This window comes from Gopherus evgoodei, chromosome 7 (assembly GCF_007399415.2).
Source record: "Gopherus evgoodei ecotype Sinaloan lineage chromosome 7, rGopEvg1_v1.p, whole genome shotgun sequence".
NCBI classification, from domain to species: Eukaryota; Metazoa; Chordata; order Testudines; family Testudinidae; genus Gopherus; species Gopherus evgoodei.
The window spans coordinates 121092092-121116954 of NC_044328.1; the positions used below are offsets into that span (position 1 = coordinate 121092092).

Here is a 24863-nt window from a genome sequence, read left to right on the forward strand (position 1 = left end):
CAGGGTAATCCTGTAACGTCATGTACAATGTTTTGACACCAATTTTATCAGGACAGTACTGACCATAAAATTGAGTTTTCAAATGATATCTTACAAAGCATACCTTGTACAAAGATTGTTACAGTACTATGTAGGGTGTGCATTCAGGGCTTTATTCCATCACAATGACATTTGTGTGAAAGGAAACTGAGATGCAGTTTGCTTCACATTGTGCAGGTAGGTATAAATTTAATAGACTGACTTGCTTTCAGAATCTCTCTTTGTCTCTTAGAATTGTATGTCAGTTTATGTGTTTATTAGCTCCCCATGTCTGTAATACTAAGTGACTTGCTACTCTACCTTAGGTGTATTATCTAGGGTAAGGGTCATTCTTTTTGACAAGGACCTAGGTTATGGTCAAAAAAGAAAAAAATTATGATTATTTGAAGTTGCATAAAGAAATCCACATCAGTAGTGGGTTCTGAGAAAGGACTTGAGTTAGGAGAAGGTAGTGACTTTATTAAACTAGTTTGTGGAGGCTACTTCTTGCATAACAGGTTTGGTTGAGAGCACAAAGAAGTTTGTGGGGAAAAATAGACAAACAGGCAGTGGAGCCTGGTATTGTAGGTTTAGTATAGGGGACAGAAGATGACATGGAAGAACACAAGAGCAGATGAGTAGAGAGGGGCTAGGTCATGAAGAACCTATAAGGTAAGGACCAAAGCTTGAATTGATGCAGTGGAGAAGGGGAGCTAGCAAAGGGTCTCAGAGGGCCTGTGGTGTAGTGAGAACAACCAATCAGGAAAATGTTCTTGGCATTAGGGTTTTGAATGGGCCCCGAGGAAGGAGAGACGGGAAGGGGAGAGAGCTAGAGGGTGCTACACTGTATTCGAGATGGAAGATTAGGAGAGTGTTAGAGGTGTGGACAAAGACAAAAGGCCATATCTTAGTGATGTAATGGAGCACACTTCGAACGCAACCATGATTTATGGATCTTGATGGAGAGCAGAATCAAATATGACAACCAGGCTGTGGGCCTGAGTAACAGGGAGTATGGTGGTGTCAACCGTGCAGACTAGTGTAAGGGAACATAGGAATTGGCATATGAGCTTGGACCAGTGGTCCGTTTGGTTCAGTATCCCATCTCTGGTCATAGCTATTACCTGATGATTAAGAGGAAGATGCAAGAAGCCTCAAGACAGAGAATTATGGAATAACCTGCCAATCATGGAAGCTTCTTCCTGACCTCTGATGCTTAGAGGTTGACTGATGCCCTGAAGCATGAGGGTCCAAACTTTCTTTTGTTTTGATATGTCTCTAGCGTGGCTGTGGATGTTCTCGTTATTATCTGCCCAACTGTCTGATCCTTTTGGGAATGCTCCTGCACTCTTGGCATTGGCTGTAGCTTGTAAAAGTAATTTCCAAAAGATAATTGTGTTGCATATTAAAATTAATAAGTAAATAAATAAAAAATCCCTTGATCAGTTTTAAATTTCTTGCAAAACAGTTTAATAGAATGTCTCCCTTCTATTTCTGCTTTACCATTTAAAAAAAATAAGGTTACTAGAACTGAACAGACTATTTTAGGTAAGCGTATGCCACTGAGTTGTAAAATGGCATTATAATATTAGCAGTATTATTTTCCATCCCATTATTTATAGAGCCTAACACTTTGTTTGCTTTTTGACCCCTTGCTGTGCACTGAATAGTGGTTGTATTGGGATGTCCACAGTGATGGTGAGGTCGTCTTCCTGAGTGGTTACAGATAATTCAGAACTCAATAATGTATACATGTAATTAACATTATTCCATCCAATATCGGTGCCTTTTGATTGTTAACAGAGGGTCCCTTGGAAGTTCCTACAGTTTTCACAAGTCTCAACTAACCTAAATAATTGTCTCACATGCAGATTTTGCCACTATGCTCTCCATCCCCAGATAATTACCGAATTTGTAAAAACAGTATTGATGTTTGTACAGAACTTACGGCTGACACTTTGCCGTATTGAAAATTGGGTTTTTTATTCCATGAGCCTCTGAATGCAATTTGGTCTATAATGTTTCGGAATGAGGATTAAAAATATATTTAAAATATTTTGGCTACATAATAGAAACATGCAAGCTGTCCTGCGCAATATACAGTTCACATCAGAGCCACGGAAAGGCAGCGTCCACTCATACAGGACCTCTTCTTGGAGATGACAATTTCCTTGACTTCTGATGCCCGGAAAGAACCCACAATGGTGGGTCCTCCATATAGTCAGTACTCTGATTCACTCTGGATAAACATGCAGAAGTTCAAAAGCTGATCCAAGCTGTCTGGGATAGCTCAGTGGTTTGAGCATTGGTCTGCTAAACCCAGGGTTGTGAGTTCAATCCTTGAGAGGGCCACTTGGGGATCTGGGGAAGAAATCAGTGCTTGGTCCTGCTAGTGAAGGCAGGGGACTGGACTTGACCTTTCAAGATCCCTTCCAGTTCTAAGCAATAGGTATATCTCCAATTAGTATTATCAAAAACAGTCTGGACATCTCATAAGATTTTTTTCATCCTTCAAACAGTTCAGTTTGCATTATGAGCTGAGGCCAGTGTCAGTTAGCTTTCATTCTATCAGGATGTATTCGCTCAACCCTCTGCCCAGAAAGGACACAAGCACTACAGAAGATACCCCAATGCAGATGACAGAATGGCAGCTCTGGAGTGACTCCACTGCCATTCTGTGGTGTTGGAAGGAGGATTCTTATTTCCTCTGCTGTACTTCCCCTTATTTCTGGAGAGCTGTGCCCTTGGGAAGGATTTGGGCCTGTGGGAGAAAAATAACATATTTTTTTCCTCTCCATTGACCTACATTGAGCTAGGAGACATTTCAGGGGCAAAAAGTGATGTAAATTAGAAATACTTTGGTAAAAAATAATGTGTATAAATGTATAATGGTCCCTGTATTGCTCCAGCAAAGAGATCACTCAGGAAGTGCATGGCTACATTCATCTGCCTAAGCCAGGCAGTCAGGGCCAGCCAATTGCCATATTATTTAACAAATTAATTAATTTTTATCAAAGCTTTTCCTTCCATCCAGCACCAATATACAGAGCTGACCGATGTCCCCTTGGTAAACGCCAGCCTTCCAGAGACAACTGTGCTGTAACAAATGGGTGGAGGACAGGTGAAGAGTGGACAGGTGGGAGATATGAGCAGGAGGGTAGCCAAGAACAGGGGTTAACTGAGGAGAAAAAGAGCAAGACTGGGAAGAAAAATCAGAAATGGGGTACGAGAGATGGAGAAAAGGGAGTGGAGAGGAGAGAGGTGCCAGTGCATGTTTTCCTGTTCCGGAAGGGGTTGAAAGCACTGGCTTAAGAGGAGCGGAGGAATCGGACACCTGCTTTTCTTTGCATCTTCTGTATTTTACCTATCTGTGGGTGCCTCTTGTTTTTGGTTCCTTTCCAAGTTGGTAGCTGGTTCTACTCACCTCCCCTTGCTCTGCTCCTCCCAGAGGAAGAGCGCCAGCTGCTGCTGCTGCTTTGCACCTTTTTGCATACTGCTCTGTTCCCCCTCACACTCCACACATTGCTCTGATCTTCAACTTCTCCAAGGTGCAATGCTGCTACACTCCAGAATATCAGTTCACTCTGCCTGCCTGTCTCCCACCCCTCTGCGCAACCCCACTTGCTGGTCTGAGAGGAAAGGTGCAGGAAGGGAAGGAGCACAAGAAAGAGGAGTGTGAGTGAAATGAACCAACCCTGAAACTATATTATATCCAGACTTCAGAGCTTGGTGATTGCATTGTGCTACTCCAGTCCCAGGAGCTGTGGAACAGAGCAGTGTAAAGATGGTTGGGAGCTGCCAAAGAGGACATAATTGACAAATACTGGCTGAATCTGACCTCTCCTCCCGTGTCTGAGAACTAACAGCACTTCTCAGGCATGACTGAATGGAAGCAAGAAAACCCTGTAGGATCTTCATTGACAAGAAGTGGGTTGGAACTGGCCTATTCAGCTGCCATTCCAATATTACCTAACTTAGCCTATGCCTGAGGCCTCTAAAATGTTGTTAAACTTGGAAGAAAACTGGATGATAAGAAATCTACATGTCTGATACTGAAAACCCTTTTTGTGCCTGAAACACTGAAGGGATTTTTAAAAAGGGTCTAATTGTGTGAAAACATGACTTCATGTTATTCTTGCAAGGTCAGGGAGGAACGTCTCACATCTGGAAGTCTGGGTTGGGGTCATATTCTCTTTCCAGGCATGGTCTTGATTGCTTGTTCTTTTTTTTTTTTTTTTTAATTTAAAAATAGTATAATTAAAATCACAGTAAGACGGTGATACCGGCAAAGAGGTCGCTTCCTGCTTCTGCTACCCATGCTCCTCAGACTGCCATGTTACCAGCCCTGATTACTAGCCCTGATTACTAGTGCTGCTTAGATGCTACCATCTCTTCCCTCATAGAGGAGGTTTTCTCATACTATGAACCCTAGGCTTATTGGTGAGCATATCTCTCATTAGTCCAGGCCCACATGTGGGGTGCAATCTGTGGCAAAGTCCCAAAAGAAGGGACATAACAGACGATTCATGCAGGAGTTGAAAAGCCCATAGGGCTGTGTTACGCGATTCTGTATTTCTGATGTAAATAACTATCAACTATAAAACAATGGGCAAGGCACAACATTTACGTGAAACATACAGGTAGCACTGGAACTAGATCAAGTGATGTCCCTTGGAATGAGGGGTATTTGAGGCATGTGACGGTTGAGCATGAATAGGGTCTCATGGGGCCTAAAACTCTTGGCCATCTTTTTATTTAGACCTTTGACAGTCAGCAAATTCTAATTCTTGATTCCTTGTGTGACTCTTTCAACACATACTAAAGTCTCACTCTCATGCTTTCATAGATTCGTAGAGGCCCGTCCAATCAACTCATCTGAAATCCTTTATATCTATGCTTGGCAGAACTCATTTTTTTAAAAATTATTTTGGCGGATAATATCAGTGTTTATTTTTAAGCATTTTTTCAGTTTTATCTATTCAGGTTTTCACAGTTGTGGGAAATTATGGGAGGAGAGGTCAAACAATCGCTATTTAATATAGTAGATGTTGAGATTCAGGAAGTTAAAGTTTTATAACTGTTAACAAAGAAACTGTCAACATAACATGTCAAAATGTAAAGTAAAATCCTTAAATCAAGCTCTGAAACAGTTCTTAAGCAAGTTCTCATGTACTCTCTTACGTTACCTGTCTGTAAATTTCAGTTATTAACAATGGAAATATTTTCCCTTGTTCTGTCTGTGTATAATGAAGTGGACGTTTACATTTACTGATACAGTTACATTTACTGATAAATATCTAATCCTTTCAATCCTGTTCATATCATAGGCCGTTATTTTTCACCCATTAGCCCTGTATTGAGCTGCTGGGACTCAGCAGGGTTTCCCCTGAAGTAACAACTCCTGCTCAGAGGGGGTTTTGGTCTAGAAAGATTGCAGAGAGACTTTACATCCTCCGTTAATATTCCCTTTCTTCTTCCGTCTCTGCCCCATGCTCCCCCGAAGAGGAGGTGGTTGCTGCCTGCCTCAGGGTTGGGGGCTCAAACAAGGGATGATTGGGACGATAGATTAGGGCTATGGAGGCTTCCCTTGAGCCATTATTTCTTTTCCCCGTACATCCCCATTGAGCCCTTTACTTGCTCACCCTAGGGACATGGGCCCAGGGTGGGTGCAAGGACGTTTTGTGCCCTAGGTGAAACTTCCACCTTGCGCCCCCCCCCCCAAGCCCTGTGGCAGCTCTCCACCCCCCCCACAGTAGCTCCCCCCCCACCCTGTGGTGCGCCCCTCCCACCCACCCCCCGCAGTAGCTCCCCCCGGCCCAGGGAGCCATGCGGCAGCTCCCCGCCCAGGTCAACTCTGCTCTGCCTCCTCGAGCACACCTCACCGCTCCACTTCTCCCGCCTCCCAGGCTTGTGGCGCCAAACAGCTGTTTGGCGCCACAACCCTGGGAGGGAGAGAAGCAGAGTGGGGTGATGTGCTCAGGGGAGGAGGCGGAGCAGAGGTGAGCTGGAACGGGGAGTTACCCTGCCTGCCCCCCCCCCCACACACACACTTGCTGCAGGCGGCCCTCCCCACGCCCCCCTGCCCCAGCTCCCTCTGCCTAAATGCCGACGACCGGGGCAGCCAAGATCGGCCGCCGTGATCGCCGACGAAGGACCCCAAATGCCACCTCCCAAATGCTAGCGGCGGTCGCCTAATGGGTTGCATGGACCCCCGTTTCCCAGGGGTTCACATGTCACTCTCCAGTTTGTCTGGGGCAGCCTTACTGCATCTGGAAAAGCTTTGGGGAGAGAAACAAGCTGGAGTGTGCTAGGCCTCGTGCTGGAGTGTGCTAGGCCCAGGATACTAGAACTGCATATCCTTTAGTAGTCGGGTGTCTCATTACCAGCAGATCGATGTTAATATTGAGAACCTGGAGGGTGAGGCTGGAGCTCATTTGCTTCAATTAAAAATAGGGTCTGATGGAAAAACAGCTTGAGAGCCAGTGTCATAGTATATTGGCTTCAATGAAGGAACAGTTAACAAGAGGCTCTGTAGGGCTGGATGTGTAATTATATTTCCAATGTGCAGTTCCTGTAAAGATGTACACGGCACTGTAAATTACAAGTCCCTTCTGTGGGGTAAAACTTTTTTTCTCCTCCCCCCCACTCCAATGTTTCCCACCCTCTAATCCCTTTCTGGGATTAGCAGCTGCTGGTTTTCTGAGGTCATTGGAGTTTCTCCAGATTTATATTGGGAGCAAAATGTTGCGCCCCCCCCCCCCCCCGTCTTGTGTTTATGACTTTAAATGATTGTGGAAATTGAAAGATTGAGTTGCTCGTAATGGAAGCGTTCAGTTACAGCCACAACTTAAATCTGTAGGAGAATGGGTGTCCTGAGCAAAGAACTGAATAATTGCGTTCTACCTAACTGTCCAAAAAAAAACCAACAAAAAACCTGTCCTGATAATCTCAAAAGGGATAAATTGTTCCCCTCTGTGTGGAATTGGTTGGCAAGTGTTAAATGGCTGCTGCCTTCCATCCCATAGTTTGTGTTTCAATGGTGAGTGCAGTGTGTCTCCCTTATATCCTTTATAAATCGAGCATTGGGAGCTTGGATGAAAGATGCTGTGTCAGCATTATGCTGAAGTCAATGGTAAAACTCTCAATGGATTCAATGACGGCAAGATTTGGGCACTTACCATGTTTCTTTTTACAATGTCCCTGAAATACAGGATTTAATTCTTTCTAGCCATAGAAGCAGACACTCCCTGACAAGTGCACACTTACAAAAGAGCATGCCCGCTGTTTGTTTGGGGTCTGTGTGAAATGAGCGTGGTGGGCTCCGTCCAATTTCTAGCAGTGAGGCAACCATGTCACCAAAGCTGTTCTCACAGCTGGCAGTTTAGTGGTATTGGCACCTCTGCTTCCAGTCTTGTCAGAAGCAAGTATCGAATGAGGTAAGGAATACCCTCTCGTGCCTCGTTCAGCCAGGCAAGAACAAGGCAGGTGAGCAGGGCATCAAGGGGAAGGTAGCTGTGTAAATAGTCTTATGGATTGGTAAAGGGCTTTCGTCTCCATGCAGACAGTCTAGCACCTATCAGCACTGAATTCATATATAAATAAAAACATGCCTTCTTCTCATAAAGAATACTGTATTCAAATACAGTCTTGATTGGGAATCTTTGTGCTGATGATGGCTGAGGGACTGAATTTGCTGTCAGATTAATTTCTCCTTATACCCTGGCTTGGAGTATTTTTATGGTGCTGGCAGCCACAACAGGTTTCCCAACTAGCCTGTAAATCTCAGCCTTGCACTGGAGTGGTTATTGTGTCTAGGGGAAAAGAGGTGATCCAGAACTGAGCTAGTACTGAAACGCTTTCTCTCTCGCATGCCAGTTATCGGATTGTATTAAATGATGGGGGGAGGGAGAGCTCAGTGGTTTGAGCCTTGGCCTGCTAAACCCAGGGTTGTGAGTTCAATCCTTGAGTGGGCTGTTTAGGGATCTGGGGCAAAAATCTGTCTGGGGATTGGTCCTGCTTTGAGCAGGGGGTTGGACTAGATGACCTCCTGAGGTCCCTTCCAACCCTAATATTCTATGAGTGCTGGTGTAATGATGGCTTCTGCCCACTGGGGTTGAATTGAGATTAACAAATTAATTTCAAAAGGTATACTCCAAATGGCTTGACATAGCTCTGCAGGAAGCTTTCCCTATTAAGCTAACCATCTCTTCTTTTACACACTCCTCTTTCTCTTCCCCACGTGTGTGGTGACTGTGGATTAGCCTTGAAAATGACATAGCCAAGGGGGGTTGATCTCAGGTGGGGGTGGAGAAATTTGAGAAAAGATTAGAGGAAGACCAAGTGACAGGGAAGAGCCAGTACTGCTGTAGCCCTAGTGGTGACGTGGTGCAGCTCAGCAGTAAGCACCATACCTGGGAGCTGTTCCTCACCACAGCAAATTTCCACATTTTAGAGGCAGGATTATCTGTTTGTTTGACTTAATAAGCAAAAGAGCAAAATCACTAAGGACAAGATATGGAAAATGCTGTTTCTAGGCTGTCTTAGTTCCCACTGCTTGCCCCAGTGCTGCCCCAACAGTGTGTCTTTGTTGCCCTCTGGTAGGATCACTTCCCTCCTCCTTCCCTTTCACATATTCTCTGTGGCTGTTTTCTGCAACTCACCTGCTGCTCTCCCCCTTTGCTTCCCCAGCCTGATTTGTGTGCTTCTCTTCTGCTCTCTCCCTATACCGATCTCTCCTTTTGGGGTTGCTCTGAACCTCTTTCACCCCCTGCTCCGACACCATTAATTCTCAGTGCTGCTTAGCGGGGTGGGGGAGTTCTCCTGGCTCCCTGCTGCTGCTTGTGAAGGGACAGAAAAGAGCTGTATGAAGTAATTAGAGGGTCAGCTCTGCCCTCACTCAGTTGCAGGGATCTCAGCAGCTGGAGGGAGTAGGGAAGGAGTCAACCTGCTGAGCAAGGGTTTGGTTCTGTCCTTGCTCAGGTAGGATGACCAGATGTCCTGATTTTATAAGGACAGTCCCGGTTGTTCGAGCTTTGTCTTATATAGGCACTTATTACCCCCCACCCACTGTCCCAATTTTTCACACTGCTATCTGGTCACCTATGCCTAAGTCTTCACCACTTAGGCACATGCCTGGGGTATGGGAATGAAGTAGCATTGTCAAACCTCCAGGATTGTGCTGGAGTCTACAGGAATTAAGGTTAATCTTGAATTAAAGATTATGTCGTGTGATGAAACCTCCAGGAATCCGTCCAACCTGAATTGGCAACCCTAGAATGGAGAGCTGCTTTTCAGCTGCTCCCTACCCTCATAATCTGCCTGACCAGCTAATTGACCAAAGCACTGAGCTTGGGTTGGGCAGTGCATCTGTCCAGCTTTAGGGCAGGACTGTTCGACTTGGAGAGAGCAGCTTTAAGACTTCATGATCACAGCAATCATCAGTCTGGCTGCAGAGTGTTTCACAGCCAGCTCGAGTAGAAACCAGTCGTTTCTTGCACAGCTAGTTGTTCTGGGGATCTTCAAAATTTCTGGCAGCCAGTTTTAGTTGTGCAACCTCTCAGCTGCCAGAACGGATAGAATATGATCATATCACATGAAATGCATGCAAGGTCTGCTATAGCAACTGTATTTCAAAGAGACAACACATATGGTGGCTGGTTCTTTTTGGAATAATATCTATAAGATGAAGATGTTTTATTCAAAAAGGCTGTAGCTTGAAAGGTTATGGATGTGCTGATTGTTTGATATATGTTTAAAGAGAGGCTCCTGTGTGGGGTTTTTTTTTTCTTTTTTTCTTTTTTTTGCCTATTGAATCTAATTACTGGGAACTAAAATGATCATTTGATTGCACACTTATCTGGAATTATTCTTCTGCAGAGCCAGTCTTAATAATATATAATAATATGTTGCACTTGTACTGTATGGCATTTCTTGTCTGAGAAACTCCGAGCGCATTTCCAAGTATTCATTAATTAAATAAGCTGCACAACACCCCTGTTAAGTAGGTGAGTATTCTTTGTCCATCCCCATAAACCACGTAGGAATCTTTTTGCTGCTCCTGACCCACCCTTTGAGGCATTTTAACTACTAACCAGGTTAATTAAATAGAAATAACTCAACCTGGAGGAATTCATTTTCTAAAGATAATTGCAAAGCATAATATGATTAATTTTAAGCATTTAAATTTTTTTATCAATTTAAATTTTCACATTTGCCCAAGATTATGGGATCTAAGCATTTTTCTGTGTTTATTGATTTACATTTTCACAGTGGTGGGAAATTGTGGGGTTAGATAATTATTTAACGACTGTAGATGTTGAGATTAAAAAAGCTGAAGCTATATAACTATTAAACAAATTGTTAACATCACATGTCGAAATACCTAAAGTAAATATCCCTAAATCAAACTCTAATATAGTTCTCCAGCTGCATTTTTCTTTCTTTGTCTATCTGTAAATTTTAATTTTCATCAATGGAAATATATTTTCCTTGTTTTGCGAGTATGGTGAAATTGACATTTATAACATTTGCAGCTAAAATCTAATCAGTCCAAGCCTAAAAATAATATTTTGTCTTCACTATACATAGGAAGTTCCACAGAAAGATCTCTCAGTCGTTCCTGCTGGATTTTATTAATTCATGACCAGTAGAATCTTTCTGTCCTATAGGCTGAACTACCAGAGTAGTCCTTGCACATGTACACGTGTGCACTCACACACACAATTTCTTTGAAGATATGATTTGTGTGCATAGTTGACAGCTTCTCACGCTTCCTTGCACCTTAAGGATCACAGGACTCAGATACACATGCATGTCAAAATGCCATTTTTTCCAATGTGTGGCAGGTCCACTGAGCTTTGGAATAGCTACTCCCTAATTTAGAATATGATTTTACATTTCTTTATCCCGCCAGTCTCTGCTGGAATCGCAGCCGCATTTAAATCTTACTGACTCTGATGAAGACTTGTTATTAAAGCGCGTATTAGAAAACAGTGCTATCAAGGTGAATGAAGGCAGGATATGAGGGGAGGGTCTCTTCCATAGTGCACTGGGAATCAGTCATTAACAAGGGCACAGCAAAACTCCAGCACTTCAGGAGCCCAATTCTGCAAGGTGCTGAGTGTTTCCCAAACTCAATGGTACCTTCCTCTCCCACTGAAATCAGGAACAGGAGGGAGGGAAAGGAGAAGAGACACAATCCTTAGTTGTACTCGGTAAGCATGGGTGCTGATGAAGCAGGAGGAAGCTGTTTGTGCCTCCCTTTTCTTGAGCCTTTTTCTCTGCCCCTAACCGCATGGTTTAGAGCAGTGATCTCAATCTTTTGGCGATCAGGACCTATTTGTAAGTCTGTGGCCGTCACGACACAGTAATAGGTCTGGGGGTGGAGGCCTTGGGGCGGTTTGGTCCATTCCTTCCCCCTGGAGAGGGTTGGGTCCTGCCCAGCACTCACCTCGCAGTGGTGGCTCCTGCAGTTCTTGGGCTGTGAGGCTGGCTGAGTGTGACTCTGGGCGTTGCAACCTCTGGGGTTGCAGTGCTGCTCAGTTTAAACCCTACCCCCCTGATTGGACCAAATTTCTGTGAGTGGAGCTGGCTCATGGGGTTGCAGTGCCACTCACTCAGATTTAGCCTACCCAGACTCCCATCGTCATGACGGTTGGGCCAAACCTGAGCGGTGCTGGGGCCCCAGAGATTACAGTACCTGGAGCAGGGAGGCGAGCCCAGCCAGCGTTGTGGGATGGGAGCCACAGGAACGGCCATAAGACCCTTTAAACATTCTGGCAACCCAATACTGGGTCCCAACCCATGGATGGAGAAACCAAGCAACTCCACGGACTAATTCACCAGAGGTTGATTGCTGTAGTGCAGTGGTGCTACAACCAGCATTCCCTTCCTCACAACTTCAGTGCTGAGGGTTGGGAGGGAGAGATGTTAGAGCAGGCCTCACTGGCTGTTTGCCACCTATGGGTTCGCTCCCTCCAGGGAAACCCCCGCGGGCCAGCTTCAGTGACTGTCAGGCACCTTCATGATGCCAGGCTCTGGTCCTGAAGGTGTGTGTTTAAAAGAGAGCAACATCTTGCTGTTTGAGGGCACCATCCTGCACGGTGCTGAGCATCCTCAGGAGCCACTTTGAAGTCAGTGGGTCCCTTCACATAGAAATTCGCCTCATTGTCAAGCGTTTTCTAGCTGATCTAGGAACTATGCTGTACATTTTAACACTTTACACGTAGAAGAAGCCATTCATTTCACACACACACATAGTGAAACCCCTAAACAAATTTCATTCCTCCATCAAACGTGTGTTAATTAAATGTCTCCAAGAGCATACACAGTAGCAGTGTGGCAGTCTTTCTCCCTCCTTCCATGTAGGCATCTTGCATTGGGACTATTTTTCTTGTTTTACATTAATGAAGTCTTCAGTCTGCCCACTTTTACACCTACACATGTACTGAACATCTCCAAGGAGACAGAGAAACCCTGAGTCCAGCAATGGTAAATCCTCCAGTGAGACAGCAGGCTAGAGTCTCAGGCAGCTCTTCTAGGCATCTTAATTTCCAAATGTCCACTGCAGATAGTTTTTGGCTCTTGCAGGCAGGCTGTCTCCAGTGGCCCTCTCCTTTGCATCTGAAATGCTGGTGAGTGCACCAAGTGTCTGCAAATGAGCTAGGGGGAAGGACATTCTTCCCATTTTGTCTCTCCTCCCCCCCTTCCTGCCCCCACCTCATCAAGCAGTGTAGGCGTTTCACGGCTCCAGTTCTGAGCCCCTTTCTCAGTGTTGGGAGCATGTTTCAGAATGTTCCAGCACCACCTGATCTGTCTCTCACCTTTCTCCCAGGAATCAGACCTCACCCTTGAGTCCCCTCTTAAAGGTACAGCATTCCTTGGTTGCTCTTTATTCACCTCCCATTGAAGCTTGCTCGTGGGCTCTGTAGTCAATGTGTCACAATCTTGGTCAGACTTTTTGAGTGCAAGGGATACAGCACATTCTCCTTTTGCTGTTTGTTCTCTGCCCTCTCTCCCCCTTACCTTCAGATGGCTCCCACTACCAAGTGAGCCTTTACAAAGAAGCATTATTGACATTAAAAAGCAGGGCCTCCTGAGCCTGAATGCCTCCTATTATTGCATTGCATCTCTCTTGCCTAATGCCACTGCCTCTGACTGCTCCTTCTGTGGTAACTTTCCAGAAACCTCTCTTGCCTATTCTGGCCCTCGGAGGATTGCACCAGTTATGACCCACAGCATATGTGTTAACACCCTTCCTAGAAGGGACAATCCAGTTAACTGCCCTGCTTTGCTGTAGAAACTCCAGACCATAACGGGAACAAAAAAAGTATGAAGCCTGCCAAGTCTTTATAGTAAGCCATTTTCCCAGGACCCAACATCCAAGCCAATCTGATGGATGTCTGGGCTTTTCCAGCTACATATAATTAGATAAATCTACATTAGTCACCATGGAAAAATGAGCAGTTACCCACCGTTACCACGTAGTAGCAGTAACTCCACTATTTTCGTATTTCCCTGTGGTTAAAATGAGATAACTGGTATGTCACAACATTGTGTGTGAGTGCTCAGATTTTTAATGGAAGCCACTGTAGTAAGAGCGCACACATGCCTCAAGATTTCTTTGGTGAGCATGCTTCTGGGAGTAGATCAATGTCTGATGTTCAAAGGGATGTTCTGATCAAATACTGTGCATGCCGCTTCCCAAATTTTATACTGTACAAACTCAATTTTTAAAATTCTGTTCTTCCAGGCTCTGCAGGTGGCACGACAGTTTCTACTGCAGCAACAGCAGCAGCAGCAAGTTAGTGGATTAAAGTCACCCAAGAGGAATGACAAACAACCAGCCCTTCAGGTAAGAAAAGTGTGTGTGTGTGTGTGTGTGTGTATGCAAATACATTGCTAATTAAAGATAAGGAACAATGTAATCTATTAATTTAGGTTGAGATTGCCAAATTTCTCTGCTTTGACCGTATAGGCTTCAACTGAAGTCAAAGCCCGTTGGCTTCAGTGGGCAAAGAGTGAGGGCTGGGTGCTTTTCAAAATCTCACCCATAATGTAGACATATACCTTGACAAACATGTCTTTATTGGAGTTAGTGGAGAAGGTTTATCCCAAAGTGAATGATTGTTTTTGTTTTACTGGTCCGTTATTGTTGTAAGACTTGAACATTTTTATTTGAAGACTGTTCCATTTACATTCCATATTCACCCAAGCCGTCGGTTTGCTGTGTCAAGAGGACTGTGAAACCATTATGAAATCATATCATCATCATTTTTTTTTACTGTATTTGGGCTGCACAGCCCCAACAGGGGTGCTATATTTGCAGCTTTAGGAAGCCTAAATATTATTAGACTTTGTGGGGTTGTTACAAATTCAGAAGACTAAAATGAATAGACCATCTCCAAATAAAAGATTTATGCATAAATATGTCATTATGGATGTAGCCTACTTATCAGGATGGCTAAATTATGGGAGCTAGAGATATGAGAGATCAAATAGGTCATCTGGTTAATGACAATATAGGATAGTTCCCTACATTACATTTCCTATTGTTTTGCCATTCTAGTATTTAGAAGCCTGAAGTAACAGTGGGATTTTCACCACTCTCCTTCGAATACTATTCTATAACATAACATGACACTTAGGAAGTATTCCCTGGTTCCTAAATTATCCTTTTCTTAATTTCATCCCATTTGTCTAAATTGCAGTCCTTGTAACACTGTAAACCGAGTGTTTCTCAAGCTGGGTCTGCGGACCCCTGGGAGTCCCTGAAGGTACTCCAGGGGGTCCATGGCCCCGATGATCAACTCTCCCCCTCTGGAGGAGCAGCAGGGCTGAGACAGGCTCCCTGGCTCCACTCCGCTCCCGGAAGCAGCGAGACGTCTCTGCGGCCCCTGGTGTGGGGGGCTATGTCTCCATATGACGCCGCTATCCCGAGCGCTGACTCTGCAGCTCAAGCCTATGGGAGCTGTGAGACGGTGCCTGCAGGCAGGGGCAGCGCGGAGACCTCCTACCCCCCTCCCTCCCTGCCTAGGAGCTGCAGCCTGAGAGATGTTCCGGTTGCTTTCAAGAGCTGCCCAGGGTAAGCGCCGCCCCTCACCCCCTCTCAACTCCCTACCCCAGCCCAGAACCTGTGCCCAAACTCCCTCCCAAAGCCCACACCCTGCAGTCCATCCTGCATCCCAACCCCATTCCAGCCTGGTGAAAGTGAGTGAGGGTGGGGGAGAGCAGGGGAGGGAAGGAGGATGGAGTGAGTGGAAGTCAGAAAGAGGTGGGGCGGGGTGGGGCTTTGGGGGAAGAGGTGGAGTGGGGGCAGGGCCTGGGGCTGAACAGGGAGGCTTGGGGGTCCCTGAAAAATTTTACATCAAAATGGGGGTCCTCGGGTTGCTGAAGTTGGAGAACTGCTGCTCTAAACAATTCCTCTCCATTCTTCGTGTTCAAACTCTTCAAATGTGTAGATGTTACCATGTCCCCTACGTAGCTGTCTCTTTCTCCCAACTGTACATTTTTGATCTGTTCTAATAAATCCTTCCACACCCCTGATCATTTTTCTTATTAGTTATTATACATTTGTTGTTCCCTGCTGAATTCTGGTTTCTCAATGTATTTCTGGCAATGAGATGTCCACAACTAAATGCAGGAGTTCAAGTGAAGTCACATCAGCGTCCTCCAGAGAGGGGCTATTTTCTCACTGTTCTGTGCTCTGATGCTTCTGCTTTTGTAGCCCAAAATTATATTGGTCTTTTGTTTGTTTTTTTGTTTCTGTTGCCATAGTGCCCTGGTCTGAGTTGCTCTCCCTATCAACCCTAGTTCTCTGACAGCATTAGTTCTCCTCTTGCCTTTCATTGGGTATATGTGATTCAGATTCTTCCCCAAGTAGAGATTCTGTTGTCTTTAAACTTGAAGTAGAATATGGCAGATAAAGCCAACATCTCTACAGACCTGGAAAATAAAGCTTATGGGCCAAATTCTGCAGTCCTTACTCAAACTTCCCATAAATTCAGTGGGGGTTTTGCCTGAGTAAGCATTAAGTGTTAACTGAAGAATTTGGTGTGGTAATGGTAATTTGTAGCATTCAAGTGGTGACTTTATCTTCGAAGCGGTTTGTAAATATGAATCCCCAGAACATCTCCAGGAGGATAGTCCAATAAGTAAATACCATTATCACGGTGTTGGATGGGGAAACTGAGGCAGGCAGGTTGAATGATATGCTTAAGATCACAGAAGGAAATTTTAGAGGTGGGATTAGGATACATGAATTCCTGGCTTCCAACCTTGTGCTCAGTCTACATCTAAAGTATTATTACTTTGGAAAGTATCAGTCGTTTTGTAAATGGGCAAATACACATTTTATTGGAAGTGCGGAGCACTGTAATCCAAACTGTTATATTAACACTTCCAAAAACATTTTATTTGGTAAATCCATAGCTGATCCATATGCCTTTTAATAGTCTCTTCCACTGGGGACATTTTTAATGAGATATTGTGCTGGTTAGGTCCAGTGTCAGGTAGTAAAAGAAGTGCTTTGTTGTGCAGATGTCTTAAGAATAGCTCCAGAGGGTGAAATATGACTGTGTTGACCTTTCAGCTGTGAGCTTATTTGTCAGGATTCAAATAAGTTGAAAGGATCAAACCAAAGAGTTTCCGTAGTCAGACTGGGAATTGTGTTGCAGAGGTCAACAGTGAAGGCCACATTGCAGATTCCATAACATAGCCAATTGTTGGTACATATTAAAGTACTGGAGCAGCTCCGGCAGTCAGAGACACAATTAAAATTCTAATTTATTAATGTATACAGAGAGCTGGCCCAGCCTGTCACTCACTGATTTAAATGACTGCCCATTCTTTTTTCCCTCACTCATGGAGCTTTTGCAGTCTTAAACATACTGTAAGTCGTCTTGCATAAAACAGACCCTTGATGCTTTGGTAAAATGATAATGTATTATTTCAGAAAACAAAAAAAATCAACCCTTGAGCACTGGTTTGAGATTATTGAGAAAACACACACACGCGCACCTCACCACCACCCCGTACACACACACCATCATCATCATCTGCCTGATCACATTGTTCTAAATAAGAGATATTATTTCTGTCACACCAAAACAACCTGTTTAGTTTCCATTCCAAAAATGTGCCCATTTTAGAAAGTTTATTTAAATTATGAACCAAGTTGTCTTTGCACTTAGTAAATGACCATAAACTTTAATCTCTTTGGATAGGTACAGTGTTTACTGGATGTTACTTATTTTTGTCCATTATAGAATACTATAGAAATTTCTTTGCTCTGCTTTTTTACATGCTTGGCAAGGGCACTGCTGAAAAACGCCTTGATGCGTGTTGTCTAGAGCTCTGTTTCTATGAAACATGGGGGGAAGGGAAGAAGTTAATCTAGAATGTTGGTTCTGTTAATAAGATGCTTTGTGGCCCTGCCCACCCTAGAGTTCATGAGTTGACAGGCAGGGGGGTTAGGCCAGCTTGATAGGAATACTGAATGTAGTTCATACGCAGACAATTTATGGTTGCTGCAGAATACTGCTAAGTGAAATCTCAGTCTCAGGCTCTCTAATTTAATATTGGCTGGCAGGTGTTGTCAGGTAAACTGGACTGGCACAAACAGATGTGGAAAATGTAGTCTAGTACAGTGCTATGAAGCTAATTTGTAATCACCTTGCTGAGAATCATTTCTCATATACCTTGTGATTCACTGATAAAAAAAATTAATCTCCAAATATACTATGACTTGTATTTTGAGCATATCTCACACTTCCTTGCCTTATATTTGGCATTGACTTCCAGTTTCACAGCCTGATGATACAAATGAAAGAAAATAAAAGTTAAGGAATGGATTTAATAACCAGCAATTGCGCGAGGTGGAATGCACAACCACAAAATTAGGTGAGGAAGGGGCAAATCTTACAAGCACCTGCCATGGATGTCATATTCCCTTGAATATGTGAAACAATTATTTGAGCCATCCATGTATGCTGAGAGCCCTGAGAATTCATACATTTTACCCAGCCAGGACAAATTTACTTGTATGTTAATAGATTATTTATTGATGAAAATGTGTAGGTTTAATTGCTGGTTCTCTTGGTGATTATTCTTTAAGCATTTTAGTTGCTGGCATGAATACATACATTGGAAACAAATCAAGAGATGCATTTTCTCCCAAGAAAGTAAAAGTGCATGTGTAGTTTGACAGTGCTAAAAATATTCTTTAAAAAAAGTAGTAGTAAATGTTGTGTGTTACATTGAATCGGAAGTTGGACATAATGGCTTAAAATGGATTTAGAAAGTTCAGGGCAGGATTTTGCTTTTGAAACTGATAAGATGATGCATTTTTTCAGAGTAAATGGTAATCGTTAATGGTAGATAAAAACTTGTGAGATTACCAAGATTGAATTTTTTTATGTTGATGGTGAAGGGTTCTATTAAGAATTTGGCAGATTTTTTGGTTAGGGCAGTTTTTCACCTTAGCATTCCTGTTTGGTGCTATATATAACATGCTTTAAGGCTGTTCTTTTGTTTAGCTTAATGCTACATGATATATCATGTTGGTGGTACTTATCAATATCATAAGAAATAGATAAGAACAAGAGCAAAAAAACACAAGATGTAATGTAGAAATCAGCAGTAATGTGAAATTATAGGTGGTTACAAATTTAAGGGTGTTTTCCTTTTTAATTTTTTTTTAATGAAATAGAAACGTAACTGGCAACTCATATGCAGGTAAAGGTGAAGTGAAGAATAATTTACCCTTGTGCAGAGTTCTGTGTTCTTTTGCAACAGTTGGCATAACTAACAGCCTAGGAATCTGCATACATTTTATGTAGTAATGGTACATTTAGAGTGATAAAACAAAAATCCCTGAGCTCAGGGGTTAGCAGTTAAATAAAGGAGAAACTGGGATTTTTTATTTTTTTTAAGAAATGATTTATTTGTAATACTTAAATCTACGTAACATCCCACTTACAGACTTGGGGTGAAATCCTGACCCCACGTGAAGTCATTGGTAGTTTTGTCATTGACTTCAGTAGGGCCAGGATTTTTACCCTTGCACGGTTTGAAATGGTTTTCCCTAGTAACAGTTTCAGAAGCCTCAATTTGAATTTTTCATTTTGTATCTATTATGTTTTTTACTGGCCTTCATTTTTACTAAAGGACCTTATAATCCTTTCGTTTGATAAAATAAACACGGGGTCGTGTGTGTGTTTGTGTCTGGTTATTGAGCCTTTATGATTAACCTTATTCCATCTCTATTACCAGCCAGGGGGGCTAGCAAATTGTGTTTTTCTTAAATGAAAGCTGTGATTTTTCATGTAATTATGTGACTCTAGCAGGTGGAATTGTTAGGAGAAAACTGTGTTTGTACAGTACTAGCACAATGGGGTCCAGATCTGTGGTAATACAAGTACTAAATGACTACTACTGCTAATATTGTGAGAGGTTTGTCAACATGGAGTATGGTCAGCAAGTATTATTTCCATTTTATAGATGGATAAACAGAGGCACAGAGATGGTGAGTGGGCCAAGGCCACAGAGTGACTTAGGGTGTGTCTACACTGCAGTTGGGAGATGTGATTGCAGCCCGGATAGACATAGCTAGTTTAAAGGTAACTCGGGTACCAGTAGCAGCGAAGCTGCGGAAGAATGGGCTGGCCACCTGAGTACAGACCCAAACTCCCTGGTGGGCTTGTAGTTGAGCAGCTAACCTGTGCTGCCCCAGCTTCACTGCTCTGGATAGCTTTAATCTAGCTAGCTCAGGTATCTCTGGTAAGTGTACCTGTGCTGCAATCACACCTCTAATTGCAGTGGAGACCTATCCTAAGAGGCAAAGTCAGGAGTAAAAGCCGGTATTCCTCATTCCCAGTCCTCTGTGCTATTAGACCACCCTGAGATCATTTTTTTAAAAGGTTTTCTCCTTGTGGGTTAAACATCTGTGGGATTTTTTTTTAAAATATGATTTTTTTTTTAACCTGATTGTTTAGAGAGTAGTCTAGGGCTAACTATGTGTCAGAACATGGCTTGGCGTTTGTTACAAACATCATGGAAGAAGGAAAACAAATGAACAATTCTGACTGGTCAGAAATGTGTAAATTGCTGACAAAATGACATGTGTAATTAAGAGTGCTCCTACCATTTTACCTTGTGGTTTACACCTACAGTGTTGAAAAAAGAGAGTGACTCCCACCTCGCTAATTACCATTATCACTGAAATGGTAGGGTTTGAGTCATTAGTTCCATGTGCATTTAATTAGAGGAAGGCTGAAATTGGATTTAACTTATTACTTTTTCATGGATCACTTTCTTGTCATCACTTCAAATTGGATTGCAGCCCCAGGTAACTAATTATGAGAGCCACAGGATCAAGAGTGAAAAAAAGGTAATTAGGAATAACACAGTCGGACCCTTGCTGATAGTCCACTTGTGTGTTGGAAAAAAATGAGAGCAGTATTTTGTAGTATTACAGATTAGGGAGTTAAAGGTATGCTCTACTGCTAGGAATCATGGGAGACTGCCACCACCTATAGTGGTTTATATGATGTACAGCTGGGTTGAAGATGTTATATCAACATGGTTCCACAATCACCTCCTTAATACCTAGATTAACTTGTAAAAAGCAACAGATTGCTTGTAGGTATGAGGCATCTCAGCAATGGTGTAGCTAGGGGTCCTTACAAATATGATCACAACATAGCTATCAAGGCACTTTTGAGCTATAGTACAGTGTTTTAGGTACAGCAAGTTCGAATTGGTAATATATTAATGAACATAGAAATGATCTTTTTGGATCATTAATATCTCACAAGAAGATATATCAGTCAGTCCAGCAACAGTGAGGTTCATAATCTGTGTATCAGGAATTTAGTCACTATTTCCAGCATGCTAAAATCAGGACATTACTTTCTTTTGTCTGGTTGGGGTTTGGCTTTTTTAGATATTGTGGATAGGATTGCTAAATTCTTCTTTCTTCAGAAAATACTTTAAAACAAATGGATTTATTTCCATGTGCAGAACAGAATTTGGAACTGCAAGTAATCAATTTTATTGACACAGTCTGGAAAAAATGTTGATGAGAGTTCAAGGATGTGAAAAGATTGAAATTTAAAAGTACCTAGCACTGAGTGTAGCAAAATTTGAAAAGTAATTTCCTTAAGCAAAGAAATCTTATTGTGTAGGGATCACTAAGAGGAGAGTTATATTTGGGAGCTAGTGATATTGAAAGGAGGTAATACATCTGGGGCTTTTTTGCCTTTAAAAGAACAAAAGTTTTTAATTTCTCAGTGAATCAGAGTTCAAAGACATAACACAGTTTCTTAAAGTTGTGTAAAATGGATGTTCATGTTCTGTTAATATAAGCAAATATTTGTGACTCAGTCTTGAGTAAGTGATGCTTGCTTATTGTTTCCTGATGCAAGTAAAGTATAGGAAATTATGTGAACTTCATGCTGAAGATACAAAATAATCAGACTTCAAGAATGATACATTCCAGTTACAGAAGTTACTAGTATTTCTTTCTTTACATTATAAAATAAATCTTGAGATTAAAAAATCACCTCAAAAACAGAAGTGGTGCCTTTTTAATACATCTTAAGTTGATTTAGAGTTTTTACACATAATATTCATCTGTGGTTATAAAGGGGGCAACCTAAGGTCAAGTGATGTACTGTTTCCATTTTTCCATGTGAGTCTCTGTGTGTGTGAGCAAACTCCTTTATTTTGTAAGTCTGCAGGAATTTCTGATGAAGTGCAGAGGTCACTTTTCTGTCAATTTGAGCAGGCAGCGTTTTTGAACTACCGTTTTCTTTTGGGGGTTTTTTGGTTTTTTTCCCCCCCTCTGCTACAAACCATGGCACTATCCTGACACATGTACATTACAGTGCTCCAATCTGCAACTTATTAATGCACAGTACTTGAGCCTATCCAGTGGTTAGAAAATTTCCTGAAGCCTAAAATAACAGCAGTTGGTGCAAGTGCCGTAGAACAGAAGTGACAATGAGGGGCAGTCTGGTCCACTTGGCAAGATGCCCAGGCAGGAAGGCCAACTGAGATATTAAAACAGAGAGACTGAAGCAGTGCATGTGGGTTATGCTTGAAAAGTTTGGTCCTGGGGAGGAGAAAACAAAACCTCCTGTGACCATAAGACGTCTTCTGTTTTCCTACAGATAGGTGGATAGATATAAAGAGTTTTCAAGCACTTGTCAAATAACAAGGAATGAAGGAAATAGGATCCATTCAGATAATTCCTGCTATGTGTATGAGCGTAATTGGGTGGGGGGAGGGGGAGAAATAGCCCTTGTAATAGAAATCTCCAGCTTCCAAACTGATTCCTGGGAGATGGAGAAAAGGAGAATATTAGTCAAACACACTTTAAGTAATTGTTAAATGTAATCACTGAAAAGCAGTTTGGAAAATGTACACTCAGGCAATGTGTGCATTGATGTAATTACGGTAGTTGTGAGGTGAAGTCATACCTAGTAACTGTTTCTGTGTTGCCTAGCTTTTGTTACTCAGCTATGATATCATGGACAAAATATATAAACATATCATGGCTATAGCATGCTTTTGTAACAAAAAATCAGGAACTTTTATTAAGTTTGTTTTTTTTGTCATATTGTAAAAATTTATTATGTGTACTGTGTATATTAGAAACAGATTGGGGTAATTCTGTCTAAATGAAGTCATCCCAGCTATTTCCAGACTATCTGTTTTTGGTTCTGAATAATTTTCATACATCAGATGGTTGTCATATTTAGTAGCTTTCTACATTTTAAAATAGGACGTATCCCATTCTGAACTTTCATGGACTTTATCAGCCTTATTTTCTAGGAATATTTTGTTGCATTGGTATTTGAAATTGCTGCATTTTACAGAAACTGGCAGGCAGGGGTAAATTTCAACTTAAGAATTCAGGAGCCACTGCCATATCTGCATTAAAGCACTAGATTTTTAACTACTTAAGCAATACAGTAGTGTACTTAAAGCTTTCAGCAACACACAGTAAGGAAGATTCTGCCAAATACATATTCAACTTGTCTTCTTGTATTCACATTTGAAACAAGTACATTTCCAGAAAGGAGGGGGGGGAAAAAAACCCTAGTGCAAAATAAATGCACTTTGATTAAAAGTCTTTTAGATTTAAAAGGATTTTTTCCAAATTCAGAAAAAAGGTGTACTCTTTGTATCAAAAATATTGAAGAACAAGCTAATATTCTCCAAGTTTTAATTATACACTTATCTACATTCAATTAAACCTTTTTTTCAATTCTAAAGGCAAAATTCACCTCTGCAATCTGCACTGTGGACCTTTATGGTATTCTCTGTGTGGTGAACAAGAGAAGAGTATGCACTGGAGATGCCACATGGCTGATAAGAAATCTGCAGCAAGGATCAGAGAGCAAAATTTTGCACTAGAACTGTAGACTTTGCCAGAAATACTTGAGTTGTGGCAGTTTGTGGAAGAAAAAAATAGAGAGAAGGCATTTTGATCTAACTTCTTCGAGCTGAAGAGAGCAGCTGTTTGCCTCATGTGTTTAAATCTGTAGCGCTAATATTGAAGTTTCAGGGCAACAAGTGCAACATTGAAGAATGAGTAGAAGCTAATGCCAGTGAAACAATTGGAAGTGCCATTTTGAAAATGGCTTTGAAACTTGACAGTTTTATGACTCTGTATCAGGTTGGCAAAATATTTCATACAATGTGTACATGAAGAAAACAGTTACACCGCTGAAATGTTTTTACATTCATAATACATGTAATCTGCCTTTTATAAATTACTCATCTATGTAAGGTGTGATATAAATGGCACATAAACTGAAATAATTGAAAATATAGAAAATTTAAGAAGACTGACAGCACAGTAAAGAAACATACTTTGTGTCAGGATGAAGTTCGACAAAACAGAGAAGATGGAATAGATTATTTAATAAACTTTGAGAGAGGATGGAAAAGGCACCTCGCTTTCACATTCTGAGAGGAATTGGTTTACTCGATTATATGCAACTGTATCACACTCAGGAAAGTAGAAGACAAATGAAAGCAAAACAAAATTTAATTGAGCTATTATTTTGTAGACTTTGGCTCGATTTCAGACAGCCTAATCAAATTGTGCTTTGCTCAAATAACTAATGTTAAATGCCGTCTACCAACAGATGTTTAAACAGAGACTAATTGGAAAATCTACATCCTGGGCTTAGTCTAGTTGAAAAAGTTTTTTAAATTATATTCTGAAGTGAAGTAATATAATGTGATAGAAGTCCCAGGAAGCAACGGGTCTTCAGAGAGCTGTGCAGAACTGTGTCCAATTAGTGTAAACAGTCAGAGGTGTCCACTCTGTACAGTGGAGGTCGTAGCTTTGTGCTGCTTGCCACCCACAGGAATCTCCTTTATCATGTTACATCTCTGGAGTCATGTTGCAGTACCATAGATCACCCCATATGCCAATGTGTGCCGTGTAAGTAATGCTGTGGAACACACTGATTGATGATATTTAAAGTGATACCATCACGATTATTAGATCTCAACACTGACCTTCCTTGCCAATTCTGTCAGTTAGCAGGCTTTTTAAAAATCATATGATTCAAATAATGTGCTGCTCTATTTAAGTTATTAATCTAGGTGGCACATCCTGGCATTGAGCATTTCTGATGTATCTTCATTGCCATTTGGATTTCCTCAATAAGATATGGTGCAACACAGAGCTGAACAGCATGAGCCAAATTCATCCCAGTTATAAGCAGTGACCCATCAAGTGAGCACTGTGATGTCAAAAGAATTCCACCCGAGATTAATTTAGCTTCGTAGGCCTGATGTGTCTCTTGCATCAGTTTTAAACTAGTGTA

The 24863-nt window shown here is 42.0% G+C and overlaps 1 protein-coding gene across 19 annotated transcripts in view; it reads left to right on the forward strand.

Annotated features, from left to right (window-relative positions):
• Positions 1–24863, forward strand: part of FOXP1 (forkhead box P1) — a 507886-nt gene that overhangs the window by 356467 nt on the left and 126556 nt on the right. For all 19 annotated transcript variants that reach the window (XM_030568517.1, XM_030568515.1, XM_030568514.1 and 16 more), the window contains one exon: positions 13769–13870. In XM_030568517.1, coding sequence (XP_030424377.1) covers positions 13769–13870 — 102 coding nt within the window. The remainder of the gene's footprint in view (positions 1–13768; positions 13871–24863) is intronic.